Source organism: Cimex lectularius, unplaced genomic scaffold (assembly GCF_000648675.2).
Source record: "Cimex lectularius strain Harlan isolate CLEC.00 unplaced genomic scaffold, Clec_2.1 scaffold202, whole genome shotgun sequence".
In the NCBI taxonomy this organism is placed as follows: domain Eukaryota; kingdom Metazoa; phylum Arthropoda; class Insecta; order Hemiptera; family Cimicidae; genus Cimex; species Cimex lectularius.
The window spans coordinates 543,253-561,404 of NW_019392803.1; the positions used below are offsets into that span (position 1 = coordinate 543,253).

Below are 18,152 nucleotides of genomic sequence, written 5' to 3' on the forward strand. Positions count from 1 at the left end.
ATTAAAATAGGTTAATTTGAAAGTAAAAAAGGTTAATTTGAGGTTAAAAATGGTTAATATGATGGAAAAAAAACATACAATATAAGGTAAAATAGATATTTATGATGAAACCTCTACTTACAAACTACACTTAACAATAGATTTAAGAGCCCGTAGACCTCAAAAGTTCGAGATGTGCAACATTCTCGTCCGTCTAATTTTTCCCCTATTTTTCCTTCCCCTTTACCTGTCATAAATAATCATCTTATCAGCTGTCGGATTAACGTGTTAGAATGCAAATAGATTCTATTTTTCTGTGTACCGAGAGCTTTGGAGGAAAGTTGGGTCGTAAAGATATCTCAATTTGAACAGTTTGAAATCTTACGTTTTTTAACGCAAAATCAAACACAGGGGGGCAAACAACGGCCGTCTGATTGTCAGACGCCAATCGTTTGATACCATTTGGAAAAATCCGTTATCTCCTCGAAATTTGTATCGTTATCATTTAGTCAGAGCATTTTGATAGTCACAACCCGTACTAGGATGGAATAAAATTATTTATTAGAAATATTACCAGGTCTATTAGATTATTGTAGGACTGATCGTGTATGACCATATCTATTTTACTATAAAAATGGTGTACTTCTTCTTTTTTATAGCGCGATAGTCAGAAAATATTTTTATTTTACAAAAAGGTAAATAATATTGGAGGGCGGGCGAATTCGATTTATTGAAATACAGTATAATACATAATTATTTTATGACTCAGCGACATAATAAAGTATGTTAAAATATGTTTTAGCAAAAAAGAAAGTTGATAGTATTTTTTACGTCAAAAAACCCTTCAATACAAATTTTGAGATAATCAAAAAATATTTTTTCTCTCAATTTTTTTGCCTTTCAAATCCTCCGATTTTTTTTTAAATCACAAAAATGATTATGAGTTCGAACCTCAAGCGATCTTTAGGAAACTTTATTTGGGTTTAGGACCCTAAAACCTACATGTAATGGCACAAACCTGACCTAGGTAAATAAATCAAAACCCGAGATCATAAAATAAAAAATTGCTGATATAAGCTCAAAGAAGAGAAAATCAGCTTTCCAAAGGTAATATCATGGGTATTAGATAAAATCCAGAGAGAAGTTTTAAATAGGATACCGGTTATTGGAGAATAAAAAGAAAATAACCTGATTGGATCGTTTAAAATGAATCCAAAATTTTCATTTTTTTTAACCTAGGTGTACATCTTTAATACGATCCTTCAAGTTATTTTCTTATCCTAGAAAAAAAAATCGATTAATAATCAATGCACATATCTTGAAATATATGCACAACAAAGGCAGAAAACCAAATTTAAAAAGGCACTGGCAAGAAAACTTGGACACGTGTCTAATATTTTCCACCCTAGTATCACCAAAAAATGTTTCATTTAAATCTAACGCCGTAGCCTCTCCTGGACTAAGTAAATCGCTTAGTTTTTATGGTTAAAAATGATATCGCCAAAAACAGAAAATCCCTCATGTCTGTTTCTTACATATAATTTTTTTCTAATTTTCACATTTATATGCAAAAAATTCCAATTTAAAAAATAAACTGATACCTTTTTGATGCCGAATTACGATAGTTGAGGCAATATATAAACTATCTTTATAGTTAGTTAATCTGGAGCCAGGGAATATAAATGGTTAAAATCGGAAAATTTTGTTATTATCGATTTTTACGTTTCACTTATTTTTTAATTGCTTTAATCAATCAATAGGTTCCTTGTAAGCAAACCTTCAAATATTTTGTCATACCGTCGGTCTTGTGCGTAGTCTCGGGGCACGGCACGGTACCTCAGGGCAGTAGGGATTTTTAATGTATATAGTGTGTGTTTGTGTTGTGTTGACAGCCAATTGGTGGGGTAAATATTAAAGCCCTGGAGCTGTGAGAGATGAGGAAATGGTGGGATGGCGTCCCTCGGAAGGTCAAAAAATTAAGCAAAAAAAAAATCGGTCTATGTATTCCGCCTGTCGCAGGTTTCTCATTCGATATGTACCATTGGAACTAAATTCAAGGTAGAAAATGACCCAAGGAAATTCCTTTATACAGGGTGTCCATTTTATATGGCCCGGTTGAATTTCTAATTTGATAGTGGTGGTATTGCGCGTCGTGCAGTCGAGTTGTATTCCCAGAAATTTCTTGATCGTCCCAGAGTACATCAAAAAACGTTTATTCGTATTGCTCGCAATATGAGGAGATATGGATCAGTTGCTGTTCCATCACCAAGAAACGAAAAAGAAAATATTTCAATATTTTCAAAAAATAAAATTAGAGATGTACTCCGGACTTACAATTTTAAGCCGTATGACTCTCATCTTGTCCAGGGACTTCGGGATTCTGATCTCGTCTAACGTTCCTTGTACAAATGTCAATTTGGGAGCCAGAAGAAAACGTTCTTCCATACATCCTATGGACTGATGAATCCAGCTTCATCTCTACTGGCATACTAAGACTAACCGCTGGACTTTTCAAACGTGGACGGAGGAAAATCCGAGAATTTCGTACTCTTGCCATCATCAAGTGGTACAAATCATATTGTTGCGGACTTATCGGAAATAAAATAATTAGGCCTCATTTCTGCGAAAATAATTTAAATGATGCTCAGTTCCTCAATTTTTTGAGGGAGGTTTTACCAACGCTATTAGAATATGTTCCTCTGCAACAACGACAAAGAATGATTCTCTAGCTTGATGCCCCACAATTCTTTGAAAGTGAGACGTCATTTGAATCGTCACTTCCGGGATAGGTGGATAGGACCTCATGACCCGATCGGTTCGCATCCTCGGTCATCCGATTCAACTCCACTTGACTATTTTCTGTGGGATCATTTTAAAACACTGCCTACGCCAATTATAACCAGCAACCTCAGATGCACAACTGCGTCAAAGGATAGAAAATGCTTGTCAATCCATTTCCCCGACTCTATCACCCTGAGCACCGGCGAAGAGCGGGTAAAAAGAGCAAATCTTTGCATCTTTACGCAAGGGGCACTTCGAACATGAAATGTGATTAACACATACCATACCAAATTACTTTTTTTCAAACTATTTCCCATAACTTTGGCATTATTTGACAAATTTAAAATCTAATTGCACCATTGTTTTCAGCGTTCAGGATGTATAGGGTTATATTTGAATTTTGAAGTTGAACTAGGTACCCTCTATAATTTTTCTCGGTAAAAATTTAAAACTTGACTAAAAAATATTCAACACGTATTTTTTGGTTTTTTATAGCGTCATTGATTCAAGAGAAATTCAGCCGGGCCAATCTAAAAAGGTCACCCTATATTTAATATAAAATAAAAATAAGACAAAGAACTAAGACTATAAAACTACTGAATAATGTATAAACTGTAGGCCAAAACAGGATGCTTCTATTTCAACATAATCTTTCCTCTTGTTAAATTAAAATGTAATAATTACGGAAAAGGCTTGGTGACTAATGCTTACTTTTGCTTATGTCTCTACTATTTGTTAAGCTATAAAAATTCGTTTCTCCGTTATACTTATGTGTACGTGCTCCTATACTGTGTAAAATCGGTGGGTCTGTCACTGTACATAATCCCACAACATATACACGTGAATTACGGCCTAAGCACCCTACATATTATAAAATTCAGCAAAACTTTGTTACAATAAAGTATATACTGTAATAAAAAAAATAATTATGTTTAATTATACTTTCTGTTTTTCCTCTTTTTTTTTTTATTCAATACCTTCATGAGCATATGCAAATATATGTACACTGCGTGGTAACAGTGACCATTGACCACCAAAATCATATTTAAGTAAAGTTTTTTTTTTCTTTCTGTTAGATAAAAACCGCCCAGTAGTATTCAATATTTCAATAGTAGTCAGGAGTTGACTATTTTGAAGGATTTGTTTATCGGCCTGGGGAGCTGTGAGGAGTGACAACCCATGGTAATTAAGTTTCTTTGTAAAGTAATTATCGTATATTGTAAGTTGGTCACAGCCGGTCGGCGGCAATTATCTTCGATAATATGGTGACAATGGTTTTTAGGAATATACCGAAAAGAAATTTTTTGTACTGCCAATTAGTGCCCCAGTGGGGCTTTTCTTTTCTAGAACGATAAGTAAATTATTTTGCACCTTTTGAGTTCTAAGGGGATTTGAAATTTGCCACAGTTTTTTAAGGTTGCTTAAAAGAAATTCCAAACAAAGTAAAAAGTAGAGATGAGATGATGTATCGACCTGCTTGTTGAACAACTTGAACAAAAGGATCTTCAGTGAGATCACAACAGAAACGACAATTCTTTAAGTTTTTGCCGAGCTTTCGACGATTATTTCGTCATCATCAGGGCCTATTTATTTTAGGAAAATATCGCAGTTAGAACATGTTATATCATTGTAATTTTTTTTTTTTTTTAATATAACGTTCTAACTGCGATATTTTCCAAAAATAAATAGGCCCCGATGATGACGATATAATCGTCGGAAGCTCGATAAAAACATAAAGAATTGTTTCTGTTGTGACCTCACTAAAGATCCTTTTGTTCAAGAAAGTAAAAAGTATTTATAAAAAATAAGGCTCTAAGGTGAAAATAGATGGAGTTACCCTCTGACACCCTGATGATTAAACCATTGGGAACTTAAATCATTTCAACCTGTATCTTTATTAAAGAAATTTAGAAGGGAAGAACCATTGTGTTTAACCAACCAACATAGGGGGTGTCCCTGTTCCTCCGGACGAAACTCAGGGAATCGATTCTACTCTTCGTTTGGAGCAAAACATGCCCAGGAGAAAATTTTCGGAAAGTTCTCTATTTTGAAGATATTCGTCAATTTAGGTTTTTTCAACTTTTCACTACCTTACCACATAAAAACGCTTACAACTTCCAAAATGTTGAGACTACAACAAATCCAATTACACCATTTGAAAAAACGCTAAATTTGCTGAAAGATACTTCTATTTACAAAATTTAAAATAAATAAATAATAAATGTTATTTTACAAAACGTGCAATCATGACCAAAATTTTAAATTTTGTAATTTTGACATGTTCCAACTGATATTGGCTAACATTTTATGTCATTCAGATTATTGCAAATAGAAGTATCTTACAGCAAATGTAGCGTTCTGTCAAATGGTGTAATTGGATTTGTTGTAGTCTCAACATTTTGGAAGTTGTAAGCCTTTTTTATGTGGTAAGGTAGTGAAAAGTTGAAAAAACCTAAATTGACGAATATCTTCAAAATAGAGAACTTTCCGAAAATTTTCTCCTGGGCGTTTTTTGCTCCAAACGAAGAGTAGAATCGATTCCCTGAGTTTCGTCAAAAGGAACTGGGACCCCTGTATATCAAATTTAAGCGGGTTTTTGAAAAAAAAATCATATTTTTATATGTGTTTAGTTGAACTAAATAAAAATTATCTACGTTATAAGTTAATAATCAGCCTTCTAAAATGTATATTAAAAGACTATCAGGGATGAGAACATCGACTGAAAGCGACAGAGGGTGGAATCTTTATGAAATCCTCCGGAGGATCGTCAAATAGACTTCGCCTATTTGGCTAAGGAAAAAATTCAATATTTACTTGCTTGTCGTTGTTATATTGAGAAGTTCTGTAGGTGTGGTCGGCACTTTCCGCACTGTCATTTTCCTTCCGTCGGTGGAGCCCATGCCGATGGACCCCAAGCTTATGACGTCCTGCCGATCGGGTGACCAGTTATTGTTATTGGGCGGTTTGTGCATTTCGACTGCGCCTCCTAACGCGATCCTGACTCTGGCGTCAGGGTGGGCCCCCGGGAGGATGATCACCCTCTGGGACATCCTCGCCGTCCTCAGGGACCTCGGAGTAGAGAAGGGACTCCTCGGGGCAACAGGTTCTTCCATTCCGACGGTTCACATTACACTGATTGCCCATCCGGAGAGACTGATAGCTCTCGCCCCACTTGCCTTCCGTTCCCCACTCCGAAACCACTTAGCACCTGATATCCACTATTTGGATATTTAAATTTTAGATGGTGGTTTTTTTTACACAATTGACATTGAACACTTAGTGTCAATCGACTGTCGAAAATTATTGATCTTAAACTCTTTTTTCTTTCTATCTTTCTAGTTATCTATTGCATTTATATCCATCTCTCTATATCTCATCTATCTATTTTTTCATAGATTGATGACTTCTTCAATGTTCGCTTTCTTTCTCCCTCTCGCTCAACTTCTCTCACATCTATCGAACTACCTATTTATTATGCACGTAGCACATACTCACAAACACACCCACACATATGCAAATACACTGAAGTACACAAAAAGTATAAAAAATATTGTAATACACAAACTGAATGGTTAGTTGGACGTTGAGACACTACTCTATCTCAGTAATTAGAAAAAAAAAACTTGTACACCCACATACGCAATATTGAATAATTTAAAAATGTTTATTCAAAACCCTGAGGGCTTGTAAATACCATTCGGGGCTTATGATCGGATTAAGCGATGACATTTGTCGGATTAAACAATAGTAACTATCATAAGTATTTAAGGGCTAGAAATTTGTAAAGGCTCAGATCAGGGTCTCAAGGCTCCTTTGTTGCTTTTAATTGAAACACGCAGTACATAACAACAGCTTTGTCTCAAAAAAAAAAAAAAAACCTGAACGGCTCTCTTATTTTAGTAGTGGCTCTAAGGCATAGCTGCATAGATTTGTCAACCTTTATACGCTGCCTTATTTTTAGGTAGTTTCTTTTTGTTGAGCATTCCTCTAGCAAATTAATGAGCCATAGGACATCTTAGGTCTTATCAATGCCGTTTATCGACTTCGCTCTTGATTTGTAGGACTTCTCTGACCCAATTCAGCCTAACGACGCTTTAATCCTATTTTTCACAGGATTTTTGGTCTGCAGGGAAACGAAAAGACCGATGAGGCAGCTATGGACGGGACGTCCCAACCTCGGTCAATCAAAGCAGCTAGTACAGGCGAACGAAAATGATCGGAAACGACCGAAACTACTCTGAGGTAACCTCTCAGACTCGATCAGGAAATCTCACAATCAAACAAATAAGTCAAATATCAGTGAATTTGTAAAATTTAGGAGAATTCGGCTTTTTATGACAATATATAATTTGATCATTATAAAATAATAACACAAACAGGTTTTAGCGTTAAAAAAATAGTAAATTTATCAGCCTTGTAGCCGTATCTATCAGCTATATAGAGATTATCGTATTTTTTAATGATTTAATTAGAAAATTAAGAGTGATTCTAATTAGTTCATTTAAAAATGACTAAAAGATGTTCATAGTCTTTAACATGTTTTGACAAGATGGGTCAAGGTTGTTCAAGTTAAATGTCACTTCAATCTCGCAAAGTAGTGCCGGGGGGACTGGCAGAAAGTGAAATGTCATGCTCTGAACGGACGTCGTCGACTTCCTCCCACATTCCAGCCGACATTGAAACCATGTTAAAAACATTAAAAAAACTGTTTTAATTATAATTAATCCACTTTTACAAAGATCCGCCTGGTTTTAAAATAAGCGAGAGAACGGCCAGCCGAACGGGAGCTCCTGACGACGCTTGGGCTCCTGGTACTCAGAGGAACTCTACTAGTCCGTGCACAATGGGCCCGAGGGATGGCGGCCGACCCTCTTCGCCCGAGGAGATGGCGTCGTGCTCCATGAAGCGGGCGTTCAATTTCAAACTGATAAGAAACAAAAACAACTGCAGGTGTCCAATTTTGGTCGATTTGGGGGAATGGACGGAGGAGATTAGCCGGATTTGCCGGACACGGGTCAGGCCCAACCCCTTTAGTCCTAGTCGGTACCACTAGAGTGCTCCGATCCTACCCCATGCCGGTTTTTGGACACGGGTTCGACTCAGATCTACTTGAAAATTTTTCCCGTAGGCTAAATTTCAATTAACCTGAATTTTTTACTTTTGCATATGTTTTTTGCCCGATATCTCAATATTTTTATATGCTATGATAAAAACAAATAGAAAATGTTATCTCGCACTTTTTTCCGTCAAAGTATCCATTTTTCCCGGCAAAATAACCCCTTTTGATTTGTAATTGATATTTTTTATTTTCATCAAATTAACTCTTTTTAATTTAAAAATGAAACTTTTTACATTTGTGTTAATTCTTTTTCACATCAAATCAATATTTTTTTATTTCAAATTAGCCCTTTTTAATTGCAAATTAACCCCTTGCAACATATAATTCTTTTTAAATCAAGATTTTCTGTAATTATAAAATAATTGAACTCATAGAAGAGGTGAGAATTAATTAAAACTTAAAATTCTTCTTTCAATTTAGGTTTTTTTAAAATATACATACTATATGAATCTGAATTTAAAAAATTTAATTTAAAAATATTAAAAAATAAAAATTATACAGAATAATATATAAAAATAAAGGGTTATTCTATTAATTTAATTTGGCTCTCAAATATTAAAAGAAAATTTAAAATTATATACAATAAATTATGAAAATATTGGATTTTTCTTTTAGTTTAATTGGGCTTTTAAATATTGTATGAAGTTTAATTGCGATTAAAATTTAAAATTATGTAATATTGGAAAATATTGGATTATTCTTATAGTTTAATCGGGCTCTCAAATACCATATGAAACTTAATTACAATAAAAACTAAAAATTATATAAAATAAAACATAAAAATAATGGATTATTCTTTTAATTTAATTAGGCTCTCAAATATTATATGAAAATTAATTGCAATTAAAATTTAAAATATTGGATTATTCTTTTAGTTTAATTAATTTGTAGTCTTAAAAATAAAATAATTAGGCTCTTATAGAAAAGGCCAAATGAAAATTAATTCTAATTGAAATTACAAATTATGAAAAATTAAATATATGTATTAACATAAATAATTATCCGTTTATATAATGGTTAAAAAATTGCTTAAGCTGAAATATACATGTTTGTGTTTGTTTGTGTGTGTGTATGTATTTATTTTTTTTCATCGACGGCACATTGTCCACATTTTATTGATAACTTCCTGAGATTTTTAAATTTTCATTGTGACGTCCAGTCGCGAGGTTTTCGTCTTTTGATCGACAAATTCCCTCGGAGTTTTTTGTTAAATTTAATTTCGACTGGTTAATAGATTAAAGATTATAATTTATATAAAAGATATAAAAATTATAATTTAATCTTAACTAAATGATTATCTAAAGGCTAGTATTTCCAGCGAATAAGGATCGAGGTCGAACAAGTTCGACGTTACTCAAGATTTAATTTATATTCACTGGTGCAAAGATTCCTTGATTTTGAGGCTATTTTTTATATTTGGTCATAATCTGACGGAATCGACACACAATAATGGAAGGCAGGGTGGTCCCAACTTTCTGGCCAGAATTTGTGAAAATCGGCACCTACACGCACTCGTCAGACTTGACCGTTGGATTAAACTATCATGACAAACGACTTTTATACAATAACGAAACAAAACCAATATCGGACTAGAACTGTGGGGTTGAATTGAACGCTCCAATATCTGTAGAATCCAGACCCAACAATCCAAGAGCCTCAAAATTGTATAAAAGACTACTAGCCAAACTACTTACTTCACTGTAGCCTTAGATATAAAATGCTGAATAGACTACTTGACAAAAGGTCTAAACTGACATAAACTAATAAAAAACTATTATATAGTACACTTATTTGGACCTAGAGGACTTGAACTATAGGGTCAGCCAAAGCGTTCCAATTTTAACAAAATCCAATCCCTACAATCCAAAATCCTTCGCACAATTGTTCACTAGCTCCATTCTACGTCACCAATCATACTATCCACTCCGATCTCAGCATACCCTATGGTCCAAACGTGGCCCAGTCCCGCTCCAATAAATTTCACTCAAATTATTACCTCATAACATCCCGTTAATTCGCAACCTGTACAGCTCAACCCTTCCTTTCAAGTCTCATAGAAGACTTATAGCAGGCGGCGATTATTTGATTTTCTAACTTCGGCAACTCTAGGGACTGCTGACTTCACGCCGTAATGGCCAATTACAGCCATTTTCAATGGATGGTGGCAGTTCAAATCAACCAGGACAGGCATGTAAATGTGCATACAATATTGTATATGTACATCATTGTAAATAACATAATTTTTGCTTGTTGCATTTTGTTTGGAGTAGTAAAATAAATATAAGTTATCCCTGTCTAGAGTGTAAAGTTTGTAGTTTTTTCTTTCTTAATTGTATTATTTCGATCTCCTTTTTGTAACCATCTTTTTACGATATTTTAAATAAAGCACTTTCTAATTCTCCTTATGTATTCTGTTCTGTAAAAAAATCGTGTAGCTAAATTGTTAATTTAAACCAAGTTTTGAAAGATATTCTTTGAGTAGTTGAGAGCGAACTCGAAACCTAAGCATGGCCTTATTAAAAAAATATCCCTGCCGGGAGTGTAAAGTTTGTAGTCCTTTTTCTTTCTTAATTGTATTATTTTAATCTCATTTTTATAACAATCTTTTTACGATATTGTAAATAAAACACTTTCTAATTCTATTTATGTATTCTGTTCTGTAAAAAAAATCTAGTAGCTAAATTGTTAATTTAAACCAAGTTTTGATAGAGATTCTTTGAGTAGTTCGAGAGCGAACATGGCCTTATTAAAAAAAATATATCCCTGCCTAGAGTGTAAATTTTTTTTTGTCCTTTTCCTTTCTTAATTATATTATTTTAATCTCCTTCTTGTAACCATCTTTTTACGATATTGTAAATAAAGCACTTTCTAATTCTCATTTCACATATCACACGCTTTCCTTACGTACAAATATATATTTTAATTAAAGAATGTTTCTAACGATATATCATGCGGCACATAGAACTTTAGTAAAGTTGTTATTTATAATTTAAATTGATAAATATTGTGATATCAGAGTCTGAAGTTCGATTATGTATTAATTTGCTGAGTCTTTAACATATTTGTTTTAACCCGTTACTAAGTCGGTCAATTCATCAGCGATCTGTTTTTCAAAATCCTTTTGACCTTTAAAAAAACTTTAAGTTACAAAAGAAATAAAATCAAAATTCAGATTATAATTATTTGGAGATCGTGAGATGCGGTCTGGTGTGACGTAGGTTTTAGAAAAAACATTTTCTTTATCGTGCCAACGTTTCGATCTTTATTGAGATCATATTCAGAGCCTGGGATTTATAAACATTGTTCGAATTTTACAAATACATGGACGTGGAAAAAAAAATTACGAATTTATACAATGCTAAAAAATTTTAGATTAAAAAAAAAGAGGTCACTAAACACCACACACATTTTTAACTCAAAATTTGATTTTACTTACAATATAAAGAAAAAAATTGATTGTTTCTGTGATACTACAAGTTCATCCTTTGCATGATGACCGACAACCCGGATATGATTTTTTTGCTATAGTTTGTATCTTAAAAAGATTTGTCCCATTGAAATTATCAGAAATGATAAGTGGATAAATATAGTTTAGTCTATTTAAAGAGATAGTTCCTATCACAGGTTGTCGTTTTCAACGATCCGGATTTCAAGCTTATAGCTCATCATCAATTTTTTCCTCAAGAAAATTCCTTCAACTTGATGAGCTGTAAGCTTGTAGTCCTGATCATTGAAAACAGCAAACTGTGAGTAAGAGCCATCTTTTTAAAAAGATGAAATTATCATGTAATGGGATAAGTAAATGAATAATGATTTTTTTTTGTAAAAACAAAAAAATGTTATTTGTAAGTAACAATTATTTAAACGTCTGTATATTAATAAAAAGTTTCCATCTAACGATGCTACTTGAACATTGAATTTTAGTAAAGTTGGTATTTATAATTTAAATTGACAAATAAGTCGCCTAATCTATGAGGTCTGAGTTTAAAGTTCGATTAAGAATTAATTTAATTTAACTTAATTAACTTCAACTATAGATTCATTTTTTTTTAACTTTATTCGAAGCTACAAATATAAAATTTAACCTATTTTTAATGATGTACTCTCGTTAGAAGCTAGGCCAGGAATAACTATTAAAAATCCAGAGAAAAATAAAAAGGTCTCCCGGAAGGGTGCTGGCCACAGAAGTACCCACCATCTAAACATTGTAATCAGATAATTCCATATAACTTATATTGATTTGCTGATTCGTTATTTACTAAGTCGGTCAATTAAATAGAAATCTGTTTTTCAAAATCCGTCCCCCCCGGTTTAAAATGGAAACAGGCGTGGATGTCATCCAAAAGAGGAATAAAAATAAAAATCCCCATGCCGGGCCTTAGAGCGTTGGCCAAGTTCCTCTCGTTTCATGTTTCCTTGTTACTCCCTACCCGTTCGTTATGAATTATGAAACGAATTGTAATAACAATTTTTTTCCTTGCTGTACAGGAAATCGGCCACTTTGAAAATCCAATCGATGAAAGAAGGGGGAGAAAATGACCCGGGTGGAAGAGTTTTTCCAGGGCGGTTTTCCTGTAAGCTTTCTAGCAACAAGGAGGGGGATTCTGTCGAGATTTCCCGGGGCCCGGATTTTTCAATTTGGCCAACTGACATCGAAGGTGTTTTCTTTCTTTTCTTTTCTTTTTTTCTCTCTCACCGGATTCTATTGATTGTGTCAACGCTGTCACGTTACGTCACGTTTCCATCAAATAGGGCCCACCAGTGACAGGAACGCATAACATTAAAGGAGCTCATGATGCGGGCTTCACCGCCGTTTCCTGTAGAATCCATAGACGCGCCAAGAATCAAGCCCTTTCAACTGAATATCTTCATATTTATTTATTTATTACATGTCCTAACATAATCTCAAAAAAAAAATCTTTTTATTAAACGTCTAAACCTACCAGCACAAGCTATCAAAAACTGCAAAGCATTTTTCAAAAATAAGACGAGGTTAATTCCCGGATATAATGTCAAAATTGTTGTTTTTCAAAGAGTACGTTCTTATTTCACCAACTTCGATCGTACTTTGTTTCGTTACCATCAAAATTTAGTATTTTTTTTTAACATATAAATTACAGATAAAATTGTACAAGATTTTAGCATAGTGGCCTTAGGACAAGTTCCTTTTTTTTCATTCCTGCATGATTGGCAAAGCTGATTTTGACAATGCTAGATAGCGTCCGGGGAAAATTTGTCATTGAAAAACCCCTACATCAGTGCTGTAGAAGCTCGACTTAAAAGATTTAAGATAAAACGTGTCTTCTACATATTTGATCTCACAAGGGGACGACCAGGTTGGTGGGTCTCGGATTTGGATCAAACTTTTTTTCTCGTGATTCTACACTCAAAAATATCGGACACGCATCCGCCTCTTCTTGTAAATAGGCCCTAGTTACGCCAAAAAATTTGAAAGTTGAAATTTTCCGTTTTGTAACATTTTTATTTCGCCGTTCTACTTACTCATATCTACTATGGGAATATATCGTTTTACGGCATTTTTTTTATGTAGATTGCAATAAAAATGTAGTAAAAGCTATCAACGTTTATCAATAACCAAAAAATTCTAAAAACCAAATATTTATCAAGAAAACTACGTTATAGAAATTGTTTTTTGTGAAATTAATATGAAATTTCGTTTTAGCACCTCTACAAAACCCTAAATATAAATTCACTAGTTTCTTGGTCCGCTTGACCAATTAATTCTTACAATTAAATGAAAAATGGCAAAAAGGAGGGAAAATTCAAAAGGTGGGGTTGAGATGAGAAGTTGGTGTGCGAGTGGATCGAGGTCACGATAGCTCAAGTGGTAGAGCAGCGGCGTATCTAGCCGAAGATCGTGGATTCGAATCCCGTTCGAGCCATTGACTTTTTTATCTCAACTAAAAACCTTAACTAATCCTAAATATAAATTTTTATTTGCATTTAAATGTATCGATTTTTTGGCCCCTAAAATTGTTCGGAATATCTGATTGTTAGACAAAACAAATTTTATAAAACAGTTTAAATCTGGATGGATTTGAGTCGTTTTCTTCCATAACTTCTAACATATATAAAGGTGGAAAGATTAGTGTTTTTCAATGAGAACTTAGTAATTTCAATACACAAATGTTACGTCGAGCATAGTTTTCTTTACAAATAAAAATTAGCTTTTTATGAATGATGGTTCCACTCACAGATCTGTTGTTAAAACAATAAATCTGTGAGTGGAAATAAATTAATTTAAAAATAAAATATTAAAATCTCAATAGTAAAAATTAAAATCGCAAACAACATCGCTTATTCTATTGATCCCTTTGCAAAACGTAGGTATAAGAAACAAAGCGGTCCAAGTATAAAGCAATGGGAGAAAATGGATGCTTGGTTTGTAATTTTTAACTAAACTAATTACTCGTCAATTATTGGCTTTACATTGTTTGTTGGTACAACTGGCTTTATTTGTGTCGTGTTTACGAATTTTGTTGATTGTGTTTATATTTTCTATTAAAAGACGATCAGGGCTGAAGCCAATTAGAAAGAAATCACGTATTTACAATTCTAAAACCTATGCTGTTTAAAAGCAATTAAATTAACTTTATGGGGCAAAATATCAACATGACGAACGATAATATCACTGTTTCTATTTTTGGGACCTAATAATAACTGACAACAAACTATAATTCAACTCCGATTCGACTCACTACTGGCGACTCAAAATGGCAGCATTAAATAAGACAGACAAAAGCGAAAGAAACGAATAAACTAACGAATCTGTTTAACAAATTAAGAATTAAAAAAGTAAAAAATTAAACCAACAAAAAGACCAGGAATACAATCGGAAAACTACTAAGACAAAACACTGACAAAACCAACCATGTCGACAAAACTGTCGCCTTAACCCGCGAATGCGGGGACAACTAAACAATATAGAACGTAAAGATTGTTTATGGAAAATCCAACCACGGACTCACTTCAGAGAAAATCATCACGAACCCTCAACAATACAGACAAGCATGAAATGTACAAAAATTGGTCGAAAAATGTCATACTTGAAAACCCAGAATAAACAAACATAAAATAATTAATACTAAAAAAACTCTTAAACACGCGAATTAAAAACTATTCATGTAGTATTTTACACGGCTCAAAATTAAAAAGGAAAAGGACCTGCGATCACAAAGAACGATCGGAAAATAAAAAATGATCCTAGGCTTTGGTTGAGAGTCACCGATACGCATCTCCATTTCTCATGGCTTCTTACATTTCTTGGTTACACAAAAATCATCAAGACCAACACTGAAGAGGGCGGATTATCGAAACGCGTCTGACACACTGAATCATCGAGGATAAGTAAACCAGGATGATCCGACAACGACCAAATTGCAAGTTCATCGCAACAATAACATCTAATTTTGGGTTTATATTCGACGTTGAACAGTTATCGATAAATATTTATATATTGTAAATTAATAAATTATATAGGTCGAAAGGGTCCGATGTGGATCAAGGGCGACAAGTGGAAAAATTTGTATTTCGACAATTTTGTAGCATCCCTATAAAGATCCAAATTTAGTTCATGTTCTTGACTTTGACTCTGTTCTTTGATAACATATATTTATTTAAATTAAAAAAGTTTTGAGCATTGTGACTTAAGTATTTATTTGATCGTTAAAAAAATAAAATAACAAGAAGGCGACGATTATCAAGATAAGTGATATGACAGGAAACGTCCTAAGCCATCCTTGATATCAAGTTATTTACGGAAAAAGTTTGATTTTCTTTTAATCTCGAAAATTTAAACTTTTTTTCAAAAATTAATTAAGGTTTTTAGTTGAGATAAAAAAGTCAATGGCACGAGCGGGATTCGAACTCACGATCTTCGGCTGCTCTACCACTTGAGCTATCGTGACCTCGATCCACTCGGACACCAACCTCCCATCTCAACCACACCTTTTGAATTTTCCCTCCTTTTTGCCATTTAAACTAGTGAATTTTTTTCAAACATTGCAATAATTATTGGATTTTTTTAATATTTTAAAAAGTTTTTTAAACCGAAGTTTTTTGTTTTCACCTAAATAAGTTAATTAACCTAGTACATTTTAATTTGCAGATTCATCGGGTTTATTAGATTTTATGAAAAATGGAGAAAACCATTCTAAAATCTACTCATAAAACGGTTTAGTAGTTTTTGAGAAAACTAGAAGGAACGTTAGTAAGTTGATAACCCGTATATACAATGACCCATATATAATATTAATTTAATTATTGTATGTTTGATTTTCTATACTAGTAAGGGCAGTTAATAGCAAGCAGTATGTAGATATTGTTCCTACTTAACTGAAAGACATTTTATAACCAAATAAGAATCTCAATGTGCAGAACTAAGAAAAATAAACGCATGAGTGCCCCAAGGGAGCATAATAGGTCCAAAGCTTTATTTACTATATAACAGTAATTTTCTGAAAATGCATGGTGTGCCGCGCTTTACCATTTACGAGTCTACAGCAATTTAGGTCTCGATCGAAGAGCAGGTAGTGGACTAAAACAGACATCAAAGGGCTTCGCGAAAATAGCCCTCTGTTCGTCCCATAGCTGGTTCTCTTCTACAGGGGAATCATCGAGTAGAAAGGCGACTATTCGCAAATCAGCATTACGCTTGTATACTTGAATATGGGGGCTGTTCTCTTCACAGAAGGGTTTGGTTTCGTAGCAATCAGATCGGGACCGGGGAGAAGACGTGAAGAACGCTTTATTTCATGTGCCATAAGTGAGACACAGCCTTTTCAAAGATAGTATGGTATTGTGTGGAATCAACAAACATTCTTGCCCGTACCGAACTGTTATAGTACAGAATGGATGTTTGACTGCACTAAGGTACATTGAGGAAGTTTTTCTGGAAGCTGTAGTTCCATTAGATCCATTTATTGGGGACAACTTCGTGCTATGCATAATACTCGAAAGCATGTAGCCCGAGTTGTCATCCATAACTTGAATGATGTAGCGATTACTGCAATGAATTGGCGAACACGTTCTGACATGAATCCCATAGAACTCTTATGGCCATGATAAATAAAGAAACGGGTTAGAGATCGTTCGCCGCATCCAACAAGGTTGAACAGCTTCAAGCCGCCCATGTTGAAGAATAGGATTCTTTTTCACGAGACGAGATTGGTCACTTATGTACTCGATTCCTTGGAGGCCATGTTTATGCTAATTTTCTTTGAAATATCATAATTAAATTTTTTTAAATTAAAACTCGTGAATTTCTGATCTCTTTTATTGGGTTGGTGCAAAATTGACGCAGTTTTGAAATATGTTTTCTTTTCGCAGATGCATATCATGCAAACAATGCTAAATCCTCAAATCTAATTCATGGATTATAATAAATACTTTTAAATGTTATCTTTTATACAAAACATTTTACTTTATATTTAATTTTATAAGAGTAACCTGCGAAATTAAATATGTCCAAACTAGATTTTTGTCAAATTTATTTGTATGATTTTAAACTTGGGCGAAGTGCAGCCCAAACCGCGCGTAATATCAATACAGTTTGGGGGGAGGGAAACATCGAATGCACGGTGCAGCAATGGTTTCGGAGATTTCGTTTTGGAGATTTCGATCTCGAAGACAGGAAGTTCGCGGTAGAACTTGCGTTGCGGACGACGACCAATTTAAAACGTTGGTTGAAGACAATTCACGTAAGACAACACGGGAAATTGCAGAAAAACTTAGTGTTGACCACTCTACCGTTGTTCGCCATCTCAAATTGGTAAAGTATAAAAGCTCCACAAGTGGGGACCGACTACCGCACAAACTAACCGAAGCCCAAAGAAATCTACACTTTGAAATTTGGAGGCGTACGTATTGGTTGTATAAGGATGAAGCACCAAAACACTTTCCGAAACCAAATCAGCACTCGAAAAAGGTTATGGAGACTGTTTTGTGATGTTCTGCTGGGGTTGTTCTCTATAATTTCCTGAATTATGGTGAAACTATCACAACAGAGAAATATTGCCAAGAAATTGACGAAATGCACGTGAAACTGTATCGTCTTCGTCCAGCATTGGATAATCGTAAGGGGCCGATTCCTCTTCATGACAACGGAAGGACACAAGTCGCAATGCCAACCTTGCGTAAACTTAAGGACTTAGGATACGAAACATATGAACACTCCATATTCATCCGATCTCTCTCTCTCTCTCTCTCTCTCTCTCTCTCTCTCTCTCTCTCTCTCTCTCTCTCTCGCTCTCGC

At 34.1% G+C, this 18,152-nt stretch overlaps 1 protein-coding gene across 5 annotated transcripts in view; it reads right to left on the reverse strand.

The window, feature by feature from the left end:
* The window catches only part of LOC106669375 (sodium- and chloride-dependent GABA transporter ine), a 93,225-nt gene that overhangs the window by 69,819 nt on the left and 5,254 nt on the right, over window positions 1–18,152 (reverse strand). For 3 of the 5 annotated variants that reach the window (XM_014398814.2, XM_024228092.1, XM_014398813.2), the window contains exon 1: window positions 5,575–5,908. The exons of the other annotated variants lie outside the window; for them this stretch is intronic. In XM_014398814.2, coding sequence (XP_014254300.1) covers window positions 5,575–5,873 — 299 coding nt within the window. In that variant the 5' untranslated portion in view covers window positions 5,874–5,908. Of the gene's footprint in view, window positions 1–5,574; window positions 5,909–18,152 lie in introns of those variants that run through there. 5 annotated transcript variants of the gene reach the window in all.